At 35.6% G+C, this 25,737-nt stretch overlaps 1 protein-coding gene across 7 annotated transcripts in view; it reads right to left on the reverse strand.

Moving 5' to 3' along the window:
* Positions 1–768: 768 nt before the first annotated feature.
* The window catches only part of LOC128152989 (golgin subfamily B member 1-like), a 41,461-nt gene continuing 16,492 nt past the window's right edge, over positions 769–25,737 (reverse strand). For 4 of the 7 annotated variants that reach the window (XM_052811790.1, XM_052811788.1, XM_052811792.1 and 1 more), the window contains 13 exons: positions 25,099–25,232; positions 23,411–23,520; positions 22,969–23,137; positions 22,493–22,597; positions 11,316–22,214; positions 10,878–11,029; positions 9,180–9,339; positions 6,267–6,419; positions 5,187–5,354; positions 4,157–4,254; positions 3,670–3,804; positions 2,655–2,769; positions 769–1,839 (listed from right to left, as the gene is read on the reverse strand). In XM_052811790.1, the coding sequence (XP_052667750.1) occupies positions 1,681–1,839; positions 2,655–2,769; positions 3,670–3,804; positions 4,157–4,254; positions 5,187–5,354; positions 6,267–6,419; positions 9,180–9,339; positions 10,878–11,029; positions 11,316–22,214; positions 22,493–22,597; positions 22,969–23,137; positions 23,411–23,520; positions 25,099–25,232 (12,557 nt within the window). In that variant the 3' untranslated portion in view covers positions 769–1,680. The remainder of the gene's footprint in view (positions 1,840–2,654; positions 2,770–3,669; positions 3,805–4,156; positions 4,255–5,186; positions 5,355–6,266; positions 6,420–9,179; positions 9,340–10,877; positions 11,030–11,315; positions 22,215–22,492; positions 22,598–22,968; positions 23,138–23,410; positions 23,521–25,098; positions 25,233–25,737) is intronic. The other 3 variants (XM_052811791.1, XM_052811789.1, XM_052811793.1) reach the window with 2 other exon arrangements.

Genomic DNA, 25,737 nt, shown 5'->3' on the forward strand with positions numbered 1-25,737 from the left:
CATCACCATTTTACAAAAAAAGACACCAGTTATATTGGAATATATTGGATTTATATAGAAATTCAGACCTTTACTAGACCAAGAAAGATGAAAGAACCATCAAAAGAAGAAAGTTTACAGGATTTCCCTACAGTGGTAACTACGGCTGGCAGTATTTCCTATCCCACATGACAAAAAACAAGTGATGCAGAACATCAGATACAATTTGGTAAATGTTAACTCTGCAAACGTAAATGCCAACCAATCCCTTCTTTCTTACCTATCACGCAACTGCACAGTAGACCTCGCATGCCAGAATCCTTGGACTTTAAGCAGATAGTTCACTAACATCTCTTCAAAATCAACCTTGTATCTGCCCATCAGTAAAACTGATGGAATCCTCCCATCTCCATACACATTAGGTTTTCCTTTTCCCACAGGATTTTTAGGATTTTAGTCTAGCAAACAGGAAATCAAACAGCTAGTTCTTTTTCGTGACTTTATGTCTACTCCTTTAGACTTGGCTTCTTTTGATTGTATCTCCATTTTATACAGATGTGAGTGGAAACGCAGAGAGAACAAACACCAACAACCAACAAAACAGGGTGTAAAAACAACCTTCCAGCTTCCAGTGGCCAGTCTCCACAAATAAGCTATTTTTTTGAATCAGAGAAATAGTTGTGCAGTTTCAGAGAACATTGTAACAAAGCATGAATGTATTAATATGCAACGCATAACACTATTATGTGTCTACAGAAACTGAATGCAAATCCTGCTTCTTACAGCCTCTTAGTTGAAAATGTACCCTTTATTCATTTGTACCTTGAAGCCCGAACATGTAAAATATGTAAGGTTGTGTCTTTTTAAGCTTGAATTTCATGTGTTGAGCAGTAACATTTTGCCCCAAAGACAGGCAGTAACTAAATCCACCACGACAAGAAGTGCAAGTGAATTTAAAAAAAACAAACAAACAAACAAAAAAAAAACACCACGAGAAAAGTTACAACAATTGCACCTTTAAACAACAGTAAAGGAATATAACAAGTTGAAGACATTTCTTCATGTCATCTCAGTTCTGAATCTTTACTGAATCTTTAATCATCAGCTTACCTAATTACCAACATACACAACTCTGCACCTTGTCATAGCCATTACAAACTGTATGGCCAAAGAACAACCTTAATTCTTTTACTTTCATCCAAAAAAATCCAAGCAAACAAACAAAAAAAAAAAAATCCAGTAGTTCTTCCTTTATTGCACTCTGTAAAACTTCTTGTTATAATCAAGAAGCCAATAAACAGTAATAGCTGAATATTCCTTTAAAATTTATAGTTTAACTCTTAAAATAAAATTTATATAGAAAAGATAGCATTTACAACCCATTCAGTAGTAATCAATCATTATGTACTCACAAACAATATTAAATAACTTGTATGCAGCAGTTTCTTTATAGGGCAGAGGGGAATATCTTCTCCTTAGCAAATATAATATTCCACTGTTCAAGAGCAATTCAAGTCAACTTTGGAGCAACTGTGATATACACAAATTTCTTTTAAGAAGCTCAAGATTTGTGTAGTGTAACAAGAATATATACAACTGTGTCCAGTGCATAGCTTAACAGCAGCATGTGAAAAATCTATTATCTTGAATTGGCACACCATTACCTACAAGGAAATAATTTACCCAGAAAATGCAGTGTATTCAGAGAACACCAGTGAGGCACAGTAAAACAACAAGATGTAGTGTAACTAGGTATGTGAGGAATAAATAGCGGGATTTTGCTCTGGAGGTCAGCAGCTTAGAACAGTAAAGACTTCGCCCTCGAAGCCATCTTCGGAAGGAAAGGGCTCCTCCTTTCATCTGGTTAGGAAACAAAAAACATCAAATAAGTAGTCATGAATACAAGTGAGAAGAAGCTGCACTGCAACTTAGATTTCTGAGGCACTATAAACCTTTTGCCTCTGATGCAGCAATGGATGCCACAGCACAGGCTGTAAGCGTAAATGATTTAAAGGCCAAAGAAAACATCATTAATAAAAGGGGAGAGGAATGGATACAAGGTATTTGTGTATTATGTAATTATGTATACATACTAGAAATGAAAATGCATAATTATATGCATATACGTTTTCTTTAATGGCCACATGTAATATAAATATGATTACTCACATTTTAGTTTGGACATATGTAATGTGTTCTATGGCATGGTTTACGCAGCTGCCTGTATTTTACTCACCATCCACAACCCAAACAGAACGAAATTAAGGACATTTTTTCAGTACAATGTAGTTTCAGCAGTAGTTTGCTACTTTGAACAGATGACTCTGTGGCCCACCCATCCCCATGATACCTAACACAATAATAGAGTACTTCACAGTCAGCTTCTCAGAGACAAGGTGGATTAGACAAGTAGCTCATGCCAGTGTTTACCTATAAAGAGGACAACCCAAAATCAGTGACTTCCAGTCACTCAGAAGGGAGATCTGCACTCCAAGAATGAATAGCACTTGAAAGAAAAGTATAGCAGAGAGAAGACAGAAAAAAGAAAGGGGTAGCGTGGAGCAGATAATGAGCTGTGCCGTCTTCAATCTAGTCTCCAGCTAGCAGCATACAATATGCACACCACTTTTAAGTAGCTTATGATTCAGGGTTTTTAAAAGCTTTCATTTACTGACCTTTCGCACAATAACATGCTCACTAGGATTGATGATTAAGGCTTCCCTTTCCTCTTCAGTTTCCATCTGAACAGTGTATTCGCTAGGTACAGATCTGTAACTGCTTACTTCAAATCTGGAGAAAAATTAAAGGGAGATAATGGAGTACTGCATTATCTGCTCTTTTGAAGTACTGAATTCATATAAGCATTATTCTGTATACTAACATTACTGGGGAAAGGTCCCCACAAAAAGCAATAAGACTTAGTTTATGCTGCCAGGTCTTTTTCAGTCCCCATTTACAATCTACTCTCAAGGTGTTTCACTTATTCAGAATAACCCCCATCATTGCTAGCTGATTGAATAGTCATTTTCAGATGATGGTAGTGATGGACACTTCATGTAGGCAGATGGATAATGGCATTTTAAATTTAAACAGTGGCTGTGCTAAAGCTGTTATATGTGGGATTTTCTTCTAACTTGGAAAAAAAGAAATACCACTGACTACCGAGTCCAACACCCAAAGCAAGAAATTAAATAAAGGCGGGGGGGGGAACAAAGCTCATAACATTTTCTTGATCCATAGAGTTAAACCTAGCTTTTTCATGCAGTTACACGTGCATTTCCATTGCTTCAGGTACTATGGACTCACAAACAGGTTCTATTACTTGTTTGTTCTATTATTTGCTCAGAAACCTAACACCCATAGGAAAACCTATCACTAATCTCACTAAAAATAAAAGGCAAGCAAAAAAATCTGACACTCCTTTCCTTGTTCCGTAGCCCACTTTGCCTTTACTCCAGGCATAGCGTAAATGAAAACCTCACCATGCATTTGTCCAAGGGGAAGCAGAAGCAAAAGATGGCTTTGGCTCTGTGAACACGCAACTTATTTCATACCCACATAAGGGTTTAATGCAGCAATCTAACTGTCACATACTCCAAAAGTATAAGAAAAGAAAAAGAAATACATTTTACAGACACTTTTCTTTCAAAAGAAAAAATCCCCCATGTTTTACATACAGGAGTATTTTACCTGTTAATTCGCTCCTCAGAGAGTCCAAGAGCCTCTTCTGCAGCTTCTCTCCTCCTCTTCTCTTCTGACAGTGTTTCTGTCAGCTGTGAGAGCGCCTGCTGCACTGAATCGTATTGTTGCTCAGTCTCTGCAAGCCTATGACAAAATGAAATCTGAAATCAGTATTTTATGTACTTAAAGAATTACTTCTTTTTTCTTTTTTATTATGGAATGTTTTTTTGTGGTAAAGACTTAATTATAATGAGATGCTTTTGATTAGATATTGAAATAAAGTCACCAGTAAGTATATATCTTTACAAAACCAAACCACAAATATCACCAGAAAATAACAATTCAAGAATATGACTATGATTCATTTAATCCACTATAATTCCACCTCTTTCCCTTTTTCCCTAAAATGCCTCTAAGGATAGAAAAGCGTTACTTTCACACTTACAACACAGCTGTCAGGAAAACAATATTGCTAATACATGCTCTCAGTCCTGACCTTTTTCTGAGTTCATTTAGCTCCATATTGTCTATTTCAACAATAATCGCAGATCTTTCCTGTGGCGCTCCAGGGGGAACTTCTGCTCTAGTTTCATCCTAGAAAATGTTAAAGGGGAAGAAAAGCCAGTCACCATTTTTCTAGTTGCTAAAAATCTTTATTTCAATTAAAGAAGCCGTAAGAACCACAAAGCAGTGGAACAAACCACGCTTTGTGCCATTTAATCTTTTAATTTCCGGAGCTGCAATTTTCCAAACCTGTTTTCTAACAGAAAGTTGATGAAGAACACTGCCTGTGCGTGCTGCAGAACTTGAAGGATCCACGTACACTGCATAACACAGCAATCTCTGAACGATGTCTGAAGTGAAAGAAATGCATCTACACATCCACATAGTAATATAGCACTGACTGTAGTTTCATAAGTAATGCAACTATTCATTTATTCTTTAGTTTATGGTTCCCCTTATTTATTTCTGTTTATGGAAGAATGACAGGTTTTTTATATATGTATCCCTACAATATTTTAGGGTATTATATTAACTGATTGTTACTGAATAACCAAGGCAGTACAGGAAAACGTTTTAAAAATGAAGAGATCACAAAGGAATAAGCTTACGGATGAGTATGAGGGGTTGGCAAAGGGTACTGAAATGCTGAACTGGTGATATAGATCTCACTTCTGAAAAATATTACTCAAACATCTTGCAAAATGATTCATGACTGATGTGAAATTATCACTAAACTTTGTTGATCCAGTGATTAGCAATCATCCAATTATCTCTGCCAGCTGTAGACCAATTCAAAAAGGATGATACTTCAAAACAAAAAAGCATATATAAACAGCTTCCTTAAATGAAAAGTCAAATAAAAACAGCTTTGCAACAATAAAGACAGTTATCTTCAGCACATCGTGGGCTAGCGAAAGTGCTGAATCATTTCAGCATGAAAACCAGAAAACCCTAAGCACAGAAGAAAAAAAAAAAAAAACAAACCAAAAACAAACTAAAAACATTTCCATGTATTTGTTTACCTGAACAGTGCCTTGGAAAGATGTCACTTGCATTGTCTGACATTCCCTCTCCAGTCTTAAATAACGATTTTGCAAGTCAGTATAACGAAGCTGGTTATCCCTTAGAGTCTGCGAAAGAGTCTTCAACTGGGCAGACAAGACAGCATTCTCTTCTGCTGACTGCACAACCTGAAAGAAATTAACATTTAAATAAATAAAAATTAGGAATTATCTCCTCCACGAAATTACTACGGATTTGAGACCTGCTGTTGAAAACAACCAATTACTAGCTTCAAAATTGCAACTTTTTGGCAAGGTCACAGTTTGGTAAGATTTAACTAGTTGTTTTATGAGCAGTGGAAATAATGAAACCTGAGGATTGATTTCCCCTGTCATCAATATGCCCAAACCAGAAACTCAGGTTTTTAAACCCCCAACTTGAGATTTCTACACCTGTTTCAAAGTTTGGTTAAAACTGTTTAAGGTTTATAAAATATTTGGGTGAAGGAGTGAAAACAGACACAATGACAGATGAAAGGTAACATAAACCTAATTTGCTTTGAACACCAGGCCACACTAAGAGAGTTTAAGGGAATTTCCAGGAACATTTACAAACTTCTGTGAACAAAACTGAACACAAACACACAGGTGCATGCAGACACACACACACATACTGTGTTAACAGCCACAAAAGGGTTCATCAAGAAATTGTAAAGGCAACATTTTCGAGGTATTTAAAGTTTGGTATGAGATAGCTAAAATCTTGTTTCAGCTAAGACAGACACCTGTTTCTGTCCATAATGAAAAATATTTTACTTTGAGTAGAAGTTCAGCAGTGCCCCATCAATCTCTTCAGAATGTAGATTCAAATAAACCCCTCTCAGTCAAATAACAAGTCAGGAAAGCCTGACAGAAAGATAATACTGACATTTAATTTGTAATTTCTAGTCTGAGCCAACAGGGCTGTTTTGAAGAATCTAAGTTTTAAAGCACTCTAACTTCCAATTATACAAGACACTGCCAATTTAGCAATATTTCTATGTTGATACCAGCTCAGATTCACATGAGCTATTTAGGATTACAGCTGTCGTTCTAAGTTACCTTTGAATTAATCTGCTGAAAATGCAGATCCTTCTGGTGCATCTCCTGAAGACAGCACTGCAGTTCATGTTGAAGCTGATTCTTCTCAGCTAAGACGTGTTTGATTTCCTCCGGCGTGTCTGCACTTCCAGCGAGGGAGGCAGTTTCTAAAACCTTAAAAAGTATTAGCATATTCAGGGTAAGCGGTATAGGATTTCTCTAAATAATACACAACTCCAACACTAAATATACATATGGACTACATAGTAACTTCCTTTTCACAAGATCATTTCCTTCTCACAAGTTAATATCACATTTGCAAGAGACTATATATATATATATATAAAAAAAAAAAAACTTCTACTTACTGTTTTCAACCTAAATACTTAAATTAAAAAAACAATAAAATATTAACATGAAAAGGCAATTCAACTTAATTTTTAATTTGCAAATAGTGTGAAGCACAAAAAAAAAAGGGGAAAAATTAGAAAAAGCCAGATGAATATAAAACACCTTTCAAAAATCATTTTCAAACTCATAATGTATGGTATTCATGACTTGTAGAAGAATAGCTATTTTGTAAATACAAATTTAAAGCTGAAAGTCCATTTTGGGGCGGGGAAAAAAAAAAAACCAAACACACCCAACTTTATCGCTGATTCACAGCTTTGGCCTTCTTCATCTCTGGCAGATCAACATTTTGACGTTAATCTCCAATAATGGAGGGAAGTGTGCCATCTCTAATGCTTTATGGAATCTATTTTCCTATACAATCATGAAATAAAGACTTCTACCACATAAAATAATCCATAACCCAACAGACATTACTGTTCAACTGTGATTTTAAATCACAGAAAATGAACAGCATATGAGACACAACCTTGACCAACTAAAAACATTATTTTTAATGAATTAAAAGGAATACGGTTTACTTCCTTTGGCAAAGAAAAGGCAAATAAGAATACTGTTCTAAAATAACACTTTCCTTAAACCTTTAATGATAGTCTACAAAAGCAGATAGCAATTGCCAGACTAGGTCTCAGCTGTTGCCTTTCTAAATCTAGTGTTTTGTTCCTGGCAGAAGCCAACTCCAGCTGCTTCAGGGGAAGGGCAAGAACACATCTCTCCCTTCTCCCCCCAATTAGGTCCTATTCTAATCTACAGTAATTAGAGATTGATTTATGCTCTGAAGAATGAACTTCATTAGACCTTTAAAATTTGTCAGCAACAAGTATACAAATTCTGAAAACTGCTGTCAATGCGAACTACCAAGTTCTTTTTTGATCCTCTTAAAAACTGTGTCCCTGATAACGGGTTGCAGCTACAATATCTGAGAAAACGTTCACATTACCTGAAAGAGCACATCCTTTTACTGGTTTTGTATTTGTAACCAAACGTCCCCTATTCTGGGTCTATAATAAGTGAGAGTGTAGATTCTCATTCCACTTACATCCCACAGTACTATTCGGTTGGGGTTTTTTTACTCTCATTTATTTCTTTCTCAATGTAAACAATCCCAATCTTTACTGAATTTTCTTCTTAGAAGTTTTTCTATATTATGTTTCCCACCTCCCTCCTTTGAAACTTCTTTTTGTATCACAATGCAATAGTTCGGTGAAGCTGAGGTGAAGTGTATTACAAATTATTTACACGGAAGAATTATGTTTTCTGTGCCACTTTTCCTACCATTTCTTCAACATCCAAATAACTTACTTAGACTGGTTTTCTAAAGATATATGCAAGTCATCTTGTCTATCTGTTCCTCCAATAATATTTGCATCAGCTAGCCAACTCTAAACCTGGATTTTAAAAGAAGGTTCATGTCTCAAAAAATTATGATGCTTCTATACTTAGTGTAATAATCACTGAACTGGGGAAGACAGATCCAACTTGGTATTACCTATTGAAAGAAAAAGAAATAGGTAGAACACAGCTGTAGTACAGGCTGTCTGGCAAGCGATTAAGTCAATCGGCATGCAAGGACTCTGTGACAATAAATACATTGTTGGCATCCCACAAGTAATAGTACAGCATCCTATTCTCTTTTGAACAAGTGTGCTACAGGAACAAGTAACGACACTGGTGTTATAACAGTGTGAACAGTAAAAGACTCGTGATAGATACAAAATTGTCACAGGAAGCCAGAATCATATTCCCACATACAGACATAATTTTTTTATCTCCGCTACTACAAGAGAAGAATTCCTCCTTGAGTTGCCTGAAAGTTCCCTATCCTCTTCTTGATTTGAAAGAATTAACTGAGAAACCTGTAAATTGCACTAGTTCTTTTTTCCCTTTCCAATATGTGTCTCTATTTATCAGCAGCCATTCTGCTGTTGAACGTTTGAACCTTTTTTTTTTTTTTTTTTTTTTTTTTAACTTCTTTGTATAATATTCTGGATTTAACTAATCTAAACCAGTAATTTGTAAGATTACTTAAGTAATCTACTAACATTAGCAACTCAGCAACAAGCAAATAACTTACAATGTAACCACAGCAAATTGTTACTCCTTTTTGACTAAGAATCAGTAGCCTTTATTGGTTCATAACCTTCACCTTTTGCTTCACAGCCATTTCATTTTTTATGAAGGTGCTTTCTATGTTTTTAACCATTAAAATACACCACATCAGCGAGTTTCCTCTGTTATTTTATCAACATATCATAAACTCATGATTTTCCTTTGTTTAAAAGAAGTTGATCAACATAGCAGACTCCATTAAAAAGTGGTTTTAACCATTGCAACTCATTTGCTTGGAATAGTTGTAACTTGCTGATTTGACCCCAGGCAACCTGACATACAGGTAATGCACTCAGCCTTCCATGATTCACTACCATATGCTGTATAGTTCTCTTTTCGGAAGCAGGCTGCAAATTTAATACAATAAACCAATGGAAGTAGATTTGTGCCTCCTGCTACATTTCATTTCTTTACCTTGACTGGGTAATTGCTGCCAGCGGAGACTGATTTCTTAACAATCATGTCTTGTTGCAGCTTCTGTAGTTCTGCAATTTGTCGGTCTTTCTCAGCAACTGTGATTTGACATTGATTTCGCAGTGCCTGGGACTCTGAGAGGAGGAGGTTTTTTTCCATTCTGAACATAAAACATTATTAGACTAGACGTTAAATGATGACATACTACATACAAGTCAATGAAAAGGATAAAACTGTACTTACTGCTATTTCTGAAATAAATAATGGTAAGTTTTGAACAGTTATATGCAAATATGGAGCACTATATGAACATTCTCAATACATACTTCAGTTTAAAGACATCTAAAAAAAAAAATCAGAAAATAAAGCTTGGAAAGTGATAACATCACATTTGCTTCATTGGCTTGGAGATGAGAGAAGTTCACTGGCTGTAAAGATACTAACATCTGTTAACGCAATAAATACTTCAGCTACCTAAAGAATAAGGTTGCGCAGCAAAGCAACTCTAGGTCGCAGTTGTGTAGAGCACTGCTCGTGATAGCCAGTCCACCCTATTGCAAGTACACAAGTTTGAAAAGGAATACCCTAGACATAGAAGACTGAAATAAACAAATACACCACATCGCCAGAAACTGCTGTCGCACACAGGCAATAGCACAAAGGGCATAAAAGTAATTTAAATCCTTTTGAATTCAATTTCTGTTTTTAAAGTTTGGGGAAAAAAATGGAAAAAGACTATTCACGCTGTTCACTGGTTAAGTCTACACGTTAGAATGAGGTTTGAATATTTCATGCTAACTTTCTCACATTTGCAAAGATAAATGTGGGGCTGGCCTTTTGATCTACACCCCGTCCCCCAAAAGCTTCTAGTATAAAACAGATATTATCTTACACAGACTGTAAGTAGAGATCTAGAAATTGCACTACAGACAATAAAATGCAGTAAGGCGGCTAGGATACTGCCTACTGGCCTCAAATTCAAAGAAAATTATCTTCACTGAACTGATCATAGCACGCTTTCACACTTCAATCATCTGCACAAGTTAAAAAGCTTGAATGAGAACAGCAGTCTAAGATGACCAAATCTTGATCTGCCTCCACTGAGTGCCACTTAAAAATGTCTACTGCCTTCTTTGAAGCAGACCTTAGGAGGCATTCACAGAACTAGGCCCAAGATGTCACATTATTCATTCATCACAGATAATGCAAGATGTGAACAGTGCTGAAGTGGACTCTTGAATCTACAAAAATCATACTCAAATGTGAAATTAATTTAATTTTCAATATGTAGTTGGGCCAAATATGAAACACCTCAGACATCTTTTAAAAAAAGAGACCGGAGGGGGAAATCAGCCATATCAATCGTTACTCTAAGAAGAGAGCATGACACCAAGCACTGAAATAAGATTCTTAAACTGTAGTTCCATATATCCAAGTCACCAACAGAACACAAAACATTCAATTAAGACTGTCTGAAACTTCACATAAACCAAGAGACCGTTACATAAAGGTACAAGGATAACCGCAAACAAAGGCAACGCTGCGGAAGTTGATTTTGCACATTACAGAAATATTCTTATCCTACTTCCTGCTAAACTATCCGTAATTTTGGTTTTGTGGCAGTTTTATGTCAGGTTGTGAAGCACTGAAGAATTCTAAACAAGAGCCACATGTACTATTTCATTTTAACGTTTATACCTTAATCCAGCAAGCTCATTCTGGTATGATGCAATCTCTCTCTCAGTTTCTGCTTGGAAGGCTTTTGTCTGATGCAATGCCTTCTCCAAATCATCAACCTTGGTCTTCAGTTTTGATATTTCAACAGCTGCAAGGCTGGCTCCTTCTTTAGCCTATGTTTAATAAACGTGATTAGTGAACTGGAATGAAAACTATATGGTTGAAGTTTTATTAGTGCTAGACTTCCAACTACAGAATAATGGTTTTTTCCCCATTTGCTCCTGTTTAACGGCATAATTACCTAAACTCCCAAAATTGTAAGCACACCTCCTCTAGTCACACAATGTTTTCTCAGCACTCACATAATTTACAAAGTTAAACTTCAGAATCCATAACATCTCTAAGCATTCTCTGCAAAAAGAAAAGAATTACCAAGTGATGTAGCTAATTAAAGCATACCAATCTTTCCCTAGCATTCTGAGGCATATCCAAATTACTTTTAAAAGAATTTATCTCATTGATGCTGTTGCAACCAATTGGAAATGAAGCTGTGCCCTGTTTTGTTTCAGAAGTTACCTTCTGATTGCTGAGTTCCTGCAGCAATTTGTCTCGGTCATCCTGAAGACTGGCCATAGCCTTGGAAAATGCTTCGATCTGGTGAATGTAATTCCCACACTCAGATGAGAGCCTGCTAACCTCCATCTCTCGACTGACTAACATCCTACAGAGATTTTCAATTTCATCAGCAATCTGATCAAGTGCAACCTTATCTGCAGCATCAAGAATAGCCTGATTCAGAAGAGAATGTTCTTTGAGCATACTGATAAGATGTAATTTAAAGCCATCCAATTCAGCTTCAAGTTCATCTCCTTTCTTTTTTTCAGTCTTGAGTTCAGATGTGTATTTGCTCTGAAGTACCTTTAAGTCCTCTATTATCCTATCTCTATCATTTTGTAGAGCAGTCATTGCTTTCCCAAAGGCCTCGTTTTGGGACCGCAGCTCACTATTTTGAGACTGAACTTCTAATATCATCTTCTCTGCAAAAGCATCAGGTTCATCTCCGTGTTCAAGTGTCAAAAGAGTCTTACTGTATTCCTCATCGGCATCCTTATTATTTCTGTCTCTTGATTTCTGGAGTTCTTGAATCTTCTTCTGAAGATTTTCTCCATACTGTCCATTTGATACACATTCTTTTTTCTGAACACTATCACTAGTTAGCAGTTTCTCTCCAGATTCAGAAACAAGTTTCTCTTTGTTTAATGATGCAATTAAAGATTCTAAATCATTTACTTTAGACACTAATTTTTTATTTTCATGTTCCAAAGATACAGCAGTATCCTTTTGCAGTTCATTGGAAAGTTGCATTTCTTTTATTTGTTTTTGAAGATCGTATTTTTCTTGTTCAAGGCTTTTAATACAATCCAATTTCTGCTTAAGTAAGTCTTTCAGCTGATGGTCTTTCAGAGACAAAACTTGGTTAAGATCTTCCCTATACTTTATCAGCTGCGCACTTAGCATTGCATTTTCAGAATGAAGATCATCTATCTGATTGAGAAGTATCCTTAATTCTTGTTTCAAAGCATTATTCTCACTTGCATTGCCAACTATAAGACTGTCCCGCTGATTTAAGACATCTTGGTGAAGATGTTCCAGCTCTTTGTATTTAGAAAAAAGATCATCCCGATCATTCTGAAGAGATGACATTGATTTTTTAAAGGCATCTATTTCACTGGCAATTGTAGCCTTATCTTGACCTGCTTTGTCTGCTTTCACCTGGAGATTTCTCAATTCATTTTCCATCCTTTGACAGGCCTCCTCAGCTTGTTGTCTCTCCACCTGCAAAGACCTTAACTGAAGTTCATACTCCTTGATTTGTTTTCTATGTTGAGTCTGTACCTGAATCAGATAGTCAGAAATTTCATCACCTTTTGACGAAATGAGTAAGGAAATTTCTTTGTCTTTATTATTTAGCATGATCTTCATTTGCTCAGAAATGGTAATCTGCTTTTGCAATTCAGCATTAATTTTTTCCTTCTCGGCTAGAAGCTGTTGCAATTCTTGTTCCTGTCTTGTAAAATTACTTTCCAGAGCTTTTATCTCTCTTCCTGCACTTTTACTATTCTCTATGAGATGATTAAGAGAATTATTTTCTTTAAGGAGTGCTTGCAAAGCTGCTTCTTTGGACTGAAGAACACTCTCCAATTCTTGCTGCCTGTTAAAAAAAGCCATATTTTCTTCCTTTATTCTGCAGAGCTCTTCATAGCGTTGTATATCAACAGACTTTTGCCTCAAATACAGTTCGTCTTTTGTTTCGTCTACCACAGAATATTTGATATTCATTTCTTGAATCTGAGTAATTTTGTCTTTCAATTCATCTTGTAAAGACACTATTCTTCTATTACTGTCTTCTATCTGTTTCTCTTTATTTTGGATGGCCTCTTTGAACTGCATTTCCCAGGTTTTCATTTCAGTGATTACCCTGTCCCGGTCATCCTGAAGAGAGTTCATACACTTTGTAAAAGCAGCTAATCGTGCCAAAGCTGCGTTCAAATCTGCTTGAAGTTTCTTGTTTTGAGAGTCCTTAATGCTAACTTCCTCTTGCAAACCATGAATCTCACTAATTGCCCTATCTTTTTCTCTCTCAAGGGCACCGTGTCTTTCCTGGAGCTTAAAAAATTCTCTTTTGTGAACCAATTTTAATTGTTGAAGATTAAATTCCAATTCTCTCTCATATTCTCTCTTTTGAATTTGTAGTTCATCCTCTTTCTTCTTAAGTTCTTTTCTCCAATTTAGATTCTCATCTGTAAGCCTGTCCACTTCATTCTTTGACTGATCCAACAGGTTCATCTGTGAAGAAAGCTCTCCCTTGAGATGATATATTTCTTCATCTGACTTTGCAAGCTTTTCTAACGTATTACTTAAGTCCTTTTCGAATTTTTCACTTTTTGTCTGTGACAGTTTCACAGATCTTTCCAAATCCAGGATCAGCTCCTGGAACTTTATAGAATCCTTTTGCAAATGGTTGATCTCCTGCTGTTTCTCCTTTAAGAGTTCTTGCAATTCTTTTGTTTTGTTTTTACTTCCATTATTATCCCTCTGAGCACTTTTCACCTTCTCCTCAAACATTTTCACAAGATGTAACTGCTGTTCTTCTTTTTCTCTAATCACGTTACATTTTTCTGCCTTTAATTCTTCCAGTTGCTGCAACAGCAAGTTATTCTGTACCTGTGCTGCTTTCATTCTATCAGTAAGATGGTCAACTTTTCTAACATGATTAAGCAATTCTGTCTCAAGAAATTCTCTCTCATTCTTTACTTTGTAAGAACTTTCTTGTGCATTTTCTAATTCTTCCTGTAACAGACATTTATCATCCTCTAAAATCTTAACTTTTTCATTTAGACTAACAATTTCTTGTGTAAGACTTTTACATTCCATGCCCAGCTTTGTTAGACAATGATTTTTATGGTCCAAAGATTTTTCACTTTCTTTTGCTTTTTCTGAAATTAATTTTCTTTCTTGTTCTAGGACAAGCACATCTTGTTCTTTTTCAGAGAGTTTATCCTTTAAAACATTAATGTCCTTTAACAATGATTCATTCTCATGTAATGCATCATTGATTTTAGATTGCATATCATTTTGGTACACTTCCATTTGAACTTGGAGCTCTCCCAAAGCTGCTTTAGTTACAGTGATGTTGTTATGAAGGGTATCATTTTCATTCTGAATTTTCTCTAAAGCCTGCTTTAAATTTTCAGAAGTTTGTTTCAGCTGCTCATTCTCCTCCATTAGCTGATGATTCTGTTCAGTCAGTTCATGAAGACGATCCTGGTGTTCTTGCATCATTGCCTCTTGCTCACGTATCTGCCTTTCTGCTTTACTTTGTAATTCGTCAACTTCCATTTTCTTGGATTCACTGAGTTGTTGCAGTTGATTTTTAATAACCTCATTTTCATCAATGAGTTTTTGTAAATGCTTCTCAAGAGCCTCCTTCTCAGATTCTCCTTCCCTGAGTCTTTGAACAGCCTCTTGCTTCTCTTTTCTACTGAGATCAATAACTTGCCTCATATCTGCTATTTTACTACTGATATTCTCATACGCCTGAAGAAGCGATTCATACTCCTGCTTTAATTCACTATGTTTAGCCTTCCATCCTGTTAATTCAACTGTCTGAGAATCTTTTAAGGTATTTAGTTGGAAAGAAAAGGCCTCTTTTTCCTGAACTATAGTCTCCATGGTGGATTTAAGACTTTCACATGCCGCTGTGAGGTTTTCATTTTCAGTCAACAGTCTAGCATTTTCAGAAACAAGGCTCTCCTCTTCAGACAATGGAGAAACGGTACTTGAACTTTGTTTTTCTCTACCAAGCTCTAACAAGCGTTCAAGCATCCCTGTCTTGTTCACCAGCTCTTCTCTTTCCAACAGCAGCTTATCAATCTGGTCTTTTAGACATTTATTTTCTCTCAGGGCTTCTTTACGTGATATTAAAGCCGCCTGTAATTTTCTTTGAAGGCGCTCCCTGGACTTCCCTTCTGCTATGGTCCTTTGCTCTTGTAGTTTAGAATCATTTACATTTGCAGTTTTCGCCAGCGGCTCTTCAATCATTTGCATTTGTTTGGGGATTTGACATTCTGTTGCTTCTCTCAGTTTAGCTTTCCCAGAGTAATCAGCCTCTGATAGTTGCAAACGGGTGCCTTTATCTTGCAACTTTTCTTGAAGGAAATTACTTTCCGAACAAAACTCTCCCAAATCTTTTTCAGTATCATTTTCTTCCTTAAGCTCTTTGCATGACCCCACAGGTCTACTCATCTCAGCCTTCTCACGTAGCATACATAGCTCTGTCAGCAGTTTTTTGTTTTCTTCACTGAAATGTTTTACCTCCTTTTTCATATTAATTAGTTCCAAATTGGACTTTTCTAAACAACCGACAAGTTTCTCTTTTTCACTCTTCATTTCTTCAAATGCTGTTTTGTAATGGTGGGCTTCATCTTTGCCCTTCTTTATGGCTTCGTTTAGTAATTCCTTTTCCAGATCAAGTTTATCTTTGAAATCTGTAAGTGAACAATGCAATGCTTCTATTTCCTCATTCTTTTCTGCAACCTCCTTCTTAGCTTCAATTCTCAATCTCTGCAGTTTCTCCTGGTTCATCTTGTAATCCTCTTCACTTTTTTTAATAAGTGCTTCTTTCTCATTATTCACATGTTCAAGTGCTGTCTTAACCTCTATAGCTTCAGCCTCATAAGCTTTCAGCTTTTTCTGTAGCTGCTTTATGTCCTCCAACAAGCTGCCCTTACATTGCTCTTGGTACTGCTCCTGCTGTCTCAAAGAGTTTAAGTTGACTGTTTCTTCTCTTTCATCACCAAATTTAACTGATATTTTTCTCAACTCTTGCGTTAACATTTCTCTTTCCTCCTGAAGTTTTGCATAATTACTTCTTAGTTCTTTTAACTCAGTGTCTTTACTTGCCACTGCAGTGATAATGTTTTCTGACTCTTTTAAGGATGCAACCTGAACCTTGCTTCTTGGTTTGTCTGATTCCAAATTCCTTAGGTCAGGGGCTTCTTCTCCCAGCACTGCCTTAGGTGAAGCCAGCTCTTTCCCTAGAGGGCACTCTTCTAACTGATTAAAGTCAAGTTCTTTACATTTTGTTTGAAGAACTTCCCAGAGTGCTTTATGTTCTTGTTTGAGATTCTCAAGGTAGGTTTTTTGTTCATCAAAATCTGCTGCAAGTTTAGTGTGCTCTTCCCTTTCTTTCTGAAATTTTTTTATATCTTCTTTCATCACCAAAAGCTCCCTCTCTAAGGCTTCTTTTTCTTTTTTAAATTGATTGATGACATTAATGTAATCATTGGGGTCCAGACACTTCTTCCTGTCCCCAGCACTTAAATAAGGCTCTTCTGAGCTAGAATTTTTCAACAATTCTTCCTTCTTCTTAACTTCAGACTTCAACTTTTCAAGAGCTAAGAGCAGCTGAGAACGTTCCTCTTCATATGCGCTTGCGTTTTCATCGAGCATAGATTGCATATGAGCAAGCATGCAGTCCTTTTCCTCTAAAGATTTTAGGTTCTGCTCACATATGTTTTGTTTTTCAGCAATGACATCATTTCGTTCTACAATATTGTCCTGAAGTTCCTCTAAGTAAGAGGCTTTTGCAGACAAAATTTCAGTCAAATCATTTATTTTGGCATCTTTTTCTAGAAGTTGTTGTTTCAAAGTTCCAATATGAGACTCAAAGTCTTTATTTTGTACTTCAATTAGTTTCAGATTGTCTGTTAACTCATTAACTTTATTCAACAACTCCTCTGCTTTTTTTTGCTCTTTTTCTATTTCTTCCTGTCCACTCTTTTCTAGTTTTCCAACTTTTTGCATCAGATCTCTTCTTATTATCAATGCTGCTTGAAGTTTCTTTTTCAGATTGTCTTTTTCCTTGCCCACTTTCTCAAGATTAAACTGCATCTCCTCTTTTTCATTCATTAAATCTTTAAACACAGCTTCTCTACTCCTTAACGTAACCTGACTGTGTTCCAGTTCTTTCTTACAATCCTCAAGTTCCTGCAATACTTGGTTTAGTTCTCCTACAGAACTCTTATGAACAGCTTCAAGGTCTTGCAGTTTGGTATTTAATGTATTTCTCTCTTCAGAAAAATTCAGCATTTCATTAGACAATGATTCCATGACCTGGGTAACAGAACAGTCCTTTTCTTTCAGTTGCTGGCTTAGGCCAGAAATTAAATCCTTCTGCTGATTTAATTGGGAAGTTAAATTTCCAATGAGTTGATCTTTTTTTCCCATTTCTTCAAGGAGACTTGCTACTTTTTCACCTTTAACGTGCAGTTTTTCTTGACTGTTTCTTACCATTTCTTCCGATTTATTTAACTTGTCTTGAAGAAATTCAACCTGCTTATTTATTTCTGCAAAAGACTCTTCCCTTTCTTGCAAGAGAGACTGTTGTTTACATAATGTTTCCTTGACTGTGACCATTTCTTCTGTCAGACATTCAATTTCAGATTTGTATTTGCCCTTCATCTTTTCAATATCATTATGCAGCAGCTCCTTCTGCTTCTCAAGTGACTGCATACTTTTTAATTCATCTTTCATGATCTCTATTTCTTTCTGTTTTTCTAAAAGCACCAGTTGCAATTGTTCTCCTTCTGCTGCTTTGCTCAAAATAGTGGCTACCAGAGTGGAGAATTTTTCCAACTGAATTTTACTATCAGTTAGCTGCAGTTCAGAATCTGAAGTCTGTGCCGCCTTTTCTTTACATAAAAGCCTACTACTAAGTAATAGAGATAAGCTCTGAGTTAATTCCTCTTTCATAAGATCCAGCTCCTGCTGCAAAGACTGGATTTTGCTATCCTTTGATTTCATTTCACTTTCTAAACTGCTCAATTGCTCAATAAGATTATTATTTTGTAAAGTTGCCCTATCAAGTTCTGTCACCCATTTGTTTTCTGACTCAAGCAGACTTTGTTCTAGAGTTTCAAATTTAAGTTCTAATTTAGAAAGCTCTTCACCCTTCACACTAACCTGCATCTGTAACTTGTCTTTTTCAGTCTTCATCTGCAGCTTGACAGCATCTATCTGCATTCTTGAATAATTCTCACTGGTTTCTAGTTTTTCATTGATTTCTCGGAGCTCTTCCAATTTCTTTTGCAACTGATTTTGAGATGCAGTAAGTTGTGTGTTTTCAGCCATCAGTTTATCAGCCTCTTCTTGTAACAGATTTTTTTCTTTCTCTAAAGACTCTATCTGACACTGCAGACTACTTATTAAAAGTGCATTGTCATGGCAGTCTTGAGAAGATTTGGAATTTACATTGTTCAACTCTAACTTCAAACATGCTATGTTATCTGCCTGTCCAGTGCACTTCACACGCAGAGACTCCACAGCCAATTCTTTTTGCCGTAGTTCTTCTTCCCATGTACTTATTTGGCCCAGTGCTTTTTGGTGTTCGTTTTTGAGAGAGTCAAGTTCAACAGTCAAAGAATCAATTTTCTTCTGATTAATATCAAGCTTCTCATTCTTTTCTTGAAATTCATTAGTAAGGGTTTTCACAGCTGTACCACTTTTCTCTAATTTTTCTCTGAGAACCTCAATCTCACTAGAAAGAACACTGACCTTGCTATCTGCCAACTGTATACTGGTATCTTTCTCTTTTAAAGAATTAAGCAGTCCAGCAATAACCTCCTCTTTTTTTCCAAGAGCTGCATTCAACTCAGTTCTTATTTCATACTGTGCTTCAGTTTTCTCCTGAAGAGATAAAAAGGCATTTTCTTTCTCATGGACTAGTTCTTTAGATTTTTCTAGTTCTTGTGTTAGTTCATGTACATGATTTTGGAGCTGAGAAATTAAATTTGTCTTCTCTTCATCTTTCCTTGCTTTCTCCTTCAAAGTTTTGAGGAGACTTTTATTTTCCATAAGAGATGACTCCTTTTCTGATAAAGACTGGTCCATCTCAATTATTACATTCTTCTGATGTTGTAATTCTTTTTGTAAATTCACTTTCACTTCCTCCAGCTCTACCACCTGTTTCTTTAAGACCCCACATTCATTCTCTTTCTCTTGAAGCTGTGTCTTTAAATTCTCACTGAATAATGAAATATTGTTGATGGTTAAGTCTTTTTCTGAAACAAGTACTTTTAATTGTTCTGCTTCAGAGACTAAAAGCTCTAACTGTTTCTCCTGCAAAACAGAAGATTCCTGTACGTCAGAAAGCTGTGCTTTTAAACTGATGTATTCATCTAACTTTTGTTTTAAAGATTCATCCTTCTGTATAATTGAATCATTCAACTGGGATGACTTTTCTGTCATGTTTCTAAGCTGATACTGAAGGTCAGAAATAACCTCCATATTCTCAGACAGTTGAACCCTAAGTACATCAGACTCTTCAGATTTATCTTTTAGTAACTTTAATTCTTGGGCTTGCCTCTTAAATTCATTTTCTTTTTCCTGCATTGTGTGTCTAAGCTGGCTGGTTTCAAAACCTAGGGCTTGTATTTGGTTTTGCAGATCTGAAATGATTTGCATATATTGTCCTTCTCCTGCCATTTTACTATCTTTCATTTGCTGAATCAAAGCCTCCTTTTCAGAAAGGAGAGTTTCTTTTTCTTCAAAGACAGTTTTTAAGTTTTCTTTTTCAATCAACAGGCCATCAATTTGGTCCTTCAGAGCTAAAATATTATGACTTTGTTGGGACAAGTGTGAAGTTAAAGCAGCTACTTCATCTGACTTTTTCATTACCATAACATTAACTGTTTCAATGTCTACTTTCAATTTTTCATTTTCTAGAGCTGCTGTATGTGCTTGTTGCCTTGCTGAAGTAATTTCAGACTGCTGCTGTACCAACTGTGACTGAAGAAATTCACATTCACGTGACTTCTCGCTCAATAAGCTTGAAAAGTCCTCCTTTTCATCCTTAAGCACATAAAATTCTTTGCTTAATAGCTGTAGCTGATTACTTAACACTGTGATTTCTTCCATTTTTTCAGAAATTTGCCTATGAAACTTCTCAAGTTCTGAACCCTGACTTTTTACAGTCAGGTCTCTTTCCTCTACCAACCGAGATAACTCTGTTTTTTCATCTTTAAGGTTTTTAATTTCATCCTGCAACTCTACAACACAAAGCTTACTCTCTTCCATTTCCTTACGTAACGAATAATTTTGAAGGATTTTCTCTTCTAGAGACCTGTTCACAGTTTCAAAATCCACAGTTATGCTTTGAATTTGTTCCTCCAGTAATAAATTATTTTCCTTACTACGGCTGAGCTCTTGGATTAGGCTACTGCATTCAGATAACTTATTATTTAACATTTCTTCTTTCTTTATTTCTTTGTCTCTGGTATCCTTCAGCTGAATGAGAAGTGATTGCATTTGTTCATGCAACTGTTGTGTCTGTTCCTTGCTTTCAAACAACTGATCAGCTAGCACATTACATTCCTTTGTTTTCTCCTGCAGCTGTTCTGCAACTGAATTTTCTTTTTGCTTGGCAAGTATTGAAAGTTGTTCAATCTCTTTTGCCAGAATGTTTTTATCACAATTTAGTACTGAAAGAGTTTTTTCGTACTCAGCAGTGCTAGCAGATAACTTATTCTCTATTTCTGCCACAGTCTGGATTTTCTTTAACAATTCACACTCTTTTACATCCAGGAGTTTGGACAAATTCTCATTTTCACTGATTAGCTGTTCCTTCTCTTTTTCCACCATATCTATACCTTTTTTCAGATATTCATTTGCTTTTATTTGCTCTGCCAATTTTACTTCTTTGCCTTCAAGATCTGCATGCAATTGCTTATTAGCTGAAGCTTTCTCCTGTGTCTCTATTTCCATTTTCTTAATTTGTTTATGTATTTCATTTAATTGGTTATTAAGTTCTTTGCAACATGTCTCTTTGGCTTTCAGATCTCCAGTTAATTTAAGTTTAGTCTCTTCATTTTGCTGCTCCAAAACCCCAAGCTTCTGCTCTAATGAAATAATGAACTCTTGCTTCTCTTGTAATTCTTTTTTAATTGTTTCCTGATGTTCAGTATGTTCTATAAGCTTCCTAGATAACTCAGCCAACTCTTCATCTTTTTTAGCATTTTCCAAAACCAGTTTGTTGTATGAATCTTTAATTGATTTTAACTCATTTTCAAGTGTCTGTGCTTTACTCTCTTTCTCTTTAAGCAAATTGTTCCATTTTTCCTTTAGAGTATTGTTTTCCTCAAGCTGAGATTTCAAATATTCAGCTTCTTTTCTTTGTTTATCCTCGGTTTCTTGTAGCTTTTCAGATGATTTACTTATTTGTTCTTTCAGCAAAGTAATTTGTGACTCGCACTCCGCAAGTTTGTTATGGTATGCGACATTGTTGGCCTTGATTTCAGAATGGAGATGCTTAATTGTAATGCTGTTCTCACTGCTTTGTCTTATTAATTCCTCGTTTTCTTTGGTTTTAGCTTCATTCTCAACTCTAACTCTTTCTAGCTCTAGTCTCATTGTATTACTCTGCTCAGAAAGGACAGATATCTTCACGCTTGCATCTCTTACATCAGCTGTTTGTACTTCTTTCAGTAAATGAGTTTCCCTTTCAGCCTTTGATAAAGCCTCTTCCATCCCTCGTATTTCTTCCTCTTTGCATTGCACTTGACGCTTCAGGATGATAACCTGTTCAGAATATTCTGTCATATTCAAAGACAAGACAGACATCTCCCTGTCTTTTTCTGCCAGTGCTTCTTTAAGATTATCAATTTCTCTTTCACGTTTCTGGAGATCTTGAATAAGTTGAGATCTTTCCTCTAAATGGCTGGTATTCAATTTGTCAAGCTCTTCATTTGTCTGGTCCAGATCCAGCTGCATCGACTCTACCACACCATCTTGTTTCAAAGTCTAAACATCAAGAAAATAATGTTACAAGAACACTTCAAACATACGTTAGAGGGAGAATGGAAGTTACACTCCATAGGCAGAACGAGTATCTACGGTAATCAATCTGTACCCAACTGTATAGTCACAAGATAACCATGTTACTCTTTAGATTGTTTTAGCATACAGAAAGATTAGTGTATGAAATTTTAAGCAGCTAATGTTGTTATTTTGCTGACATTTAAATGGGCCGTCTCAAAAGAACATAAAATTTCTTCTCTTACTTTATTTTAATGAGTTACCTTTTCCTTCAGTGTAGCAACTTTTTCTGTTAGATCACTGATGACTGTTTTCTGCTCAGTGTTCTCCACTTCATACGCACTGCATTTCTTTAAGACTTCATTCAGCTTAGTATTAAAAATAAAAGTCAGTGTGATAGAAATATATAGAATTATATTAAAACTGTGATGTTAGAGTTGTAATATTGAGTTTACACAACAGTGGAGTTTATACTTTGAAAATAATACACGAGGATAACTTATCACCCCAATAAAACATAAATACTTTCATGCAAAGTTCTGTGTTGGGTCTAAGAAATCCTTACACACATCTTAACGCAAAGCAATTACATGAAGTGAACAAAACTGTAAAGAAACAGAACAAAAACCTTCAGATAGGGAAAACAGCAATATTGCTGCTGGGACACAAATAGAAAGTTATGGCTAATGCTCGCCAGTTCTATTAAATTACATACTATTTAACAATAATTTTAACTTACTTTTTGCTCAGTATGCACGAACTTATCACCAAGCTCTTTGTTCAGAAGATCCTTTTCTTGAAGCAGTTTCCTCAAAGTTTCAATTTGTTCCAGTTTTTCTGTCGTACTCAACAGTTTTAGTTCTTTTTCTCCAAGTGAATTTTCAAGGAAGCTATTTCTGTCACTTAGTCTAAGAAAAAAATACATATTTAGACATTCTGAAAACAAAGCCTGCTTTAAGCTTTCTAGACTTACTAGCCCCAAACTATTTTCCTAAAAGAATAATTATTTTTACACTTTCCATTTAAGCTGCCAAGTACAAAAATAACATTACTGCAAACAGAAGCAGGAATCAAGTAACTCTGTTTCAAGTGTTTTAAGAGATTATACTTCTCATCAGAAGTTGAATGTTAAAGCAAAGATAACTATTCCTGTACGGAGTTGTAAAGAACCTTTATTTTACCCTTTAAGCTGCTCATTCAAGCCAGAGATCAGAAGTTGATGCTTTTCCACATCTCGCATTTGTTGGTTGCGTAATTGGGTGAGTTGAGTTTGCAAACGTTCATTTTCATTCTGCAACATAACAATAATGAAGAGCATTATCACATACAAACACCCAGAATACCATGAGATAACTGGAGTCATGAAAATCTGACTCCTCAGGAGATTTACATCCTACACGGTAATATGACACTGTTATTCTAGTACTTTAGCAGATATCAGTGCAAAATACAACACCAATATCACAGGTTCAGATATGATATTAGTTCAAATAGATGTAACCCACCTTTCAGAAATACCTCCTTCAGCAATGCTATGATAGCATGAACTCAAGGATGATTGCTGCATACCCAAAACAACACATACACTCATACTGTGTTAAGGCAGCTTACTTAACAGGGGAAGCTACTGCTTTGAAAAAACACTTCTTCATTGGTTTAAAGACAGTATCAAACTTGGAAATTTTTTTTGCCTAGTTTTTCAGGTTGAAGGAATGCAAAAACCTGCATATAGGGGATCGTAGAGAAAAGGAAAAGGAAGCAAGCTTCATTCACACAGCTTTTTTTTTTTTTTTTTTTTTAAAACACAGTACAAATCTCCTACTCTAGGCAGATCCACTGCACCAACTCAAAAATAAAACCACAAAAAAAAAAAATCTGACAACAGCAACCAAAAGCCAAAAGCAGAACACATGTCCAGAATCAACAGCAAATAGGACAAACATGGCAAACTTGTCACCTCTAATGAAAATAAGCTAGGATTTTGGAGGAGGCAGAACACACCTGTACCGCCCTCAATAGCTGCCCTTCTTCATCTACACCAAACGTTACCTGTATTGAAAGGCTTTGTTACAAGATTCTCAAGTAATAATTAATATAAGGTTGTCTTTCATCTTAAAATCATTAATTCTTTTTTATATATGTGCAACTTAACAGATAAAGAACTATGAATAATACACAAAGCCTGAAGGAGTTTGAGTAAGAAATCAGTTGTGTCAAGGTTTCCAAATTATCAAACATAGTAACTTGTCAATCAGGAAATATTAAAAATAACTTTTCTGATAAATATTTACTTTACCATTCCTTTTGGTGCCTTCACTGAATAATTTTACAAAATAAATATATATCAAATTAGTATCTGGGATTTACATTGTTTACATATATATAAAAATAAAAATTAAACTATTGATTACTTTATATATTTACACAGTTTCTTTTCTATAAATATGTGTGTGTGTATATATATATATAAAAATAATAATATATATACACACACAGATACATTTATATAAAATAAACTTGAGGGATGTAAGAAGACGGAGACTTATGCCAGCAGTAACAAAATCTAATCCTGGACCTTCTGACAAAGGCCCCCTACAAAGAATAATGAAAATCATGTTGCCTTTATTTCTAAAACAAATAACAAAGCTTACTTTCAAAAAAGTTTCTCTGTGTGATGACTTTTACTTTTGCTGAACATAAGTGACAGGCTTCAACTTCAGAGCATAGTGTATTGTGTACACTCTCTGCCAACATAATTATGAAGTATAAAGCAGGCTTTAAACATTTTGCTAGCTATGATTGTAAGAACATAAAGCGAACAAAATGATTCTCTTATATCATCAGGTTTCACACAACTACAAAAGCTCACCTGAAGAGCCTCCATTCTACCTTGAAGCTGCAATCTATCTTCCAAATCCTGACAACGCTCTTCTAGAAAAAGAATTTGTTCCTGAAGTTGATTTCTTTCCAATTCCAATTCTTCAACCACACTCCGTAAACCTACTTAAATCAAAGAAGAAAAATTATTTCAAGAAAGGTCTACTAAAATTCCTGAAGTCTAGAAATGGTTTCAGCTTTTTATTCACAATTCTCACCAGGGTTGGGCACAGTCAGATCTCAACCATTTCCAGGGGAAATGCCTGAGGCCCTGTATTTCCAAAATTCAGATGGCAAAAGTACCCTTAACTATTGAAAAACCAAAATAAAGTTGCATAGCTCAAGAACTCAAGAGAACCTGGCAGAAATATTCTAAACAATATTGTGGCTCAGTCTATAGTGTGGCTCATGTTACTTTAATCGCAAGTTAATCATGTACTTGCACCATCAGATCTTAAGCAATTATTAATAAACCAAGTAAACTGGTCTGTATCAAAATTTGCAAGTGAGTCTATTCCATTTTAACAATAAGATATATTTGCAGTCTTTACGACAGATATAAAAACATTTGCATTAAAAAAATAAGAATTTTATTTTTAAGTTAAAAGCATACAGCAATGGAATGCAATTG

Source organism: Harpia harpyja, chromosome 16 (genome assembly GCF_026419915.1).
Source record: "Harpia harpyja isolate bHarHar1 chromosome 16, bHarHar1 primary haplotype, whole genome shotgun sequence".
Taxonomy (NCBI): Eukaryota; Metazoa; Chordata; class Aves; order Accipitriformes; family Accipitridae; genus Harpia; species Harpia harpyja.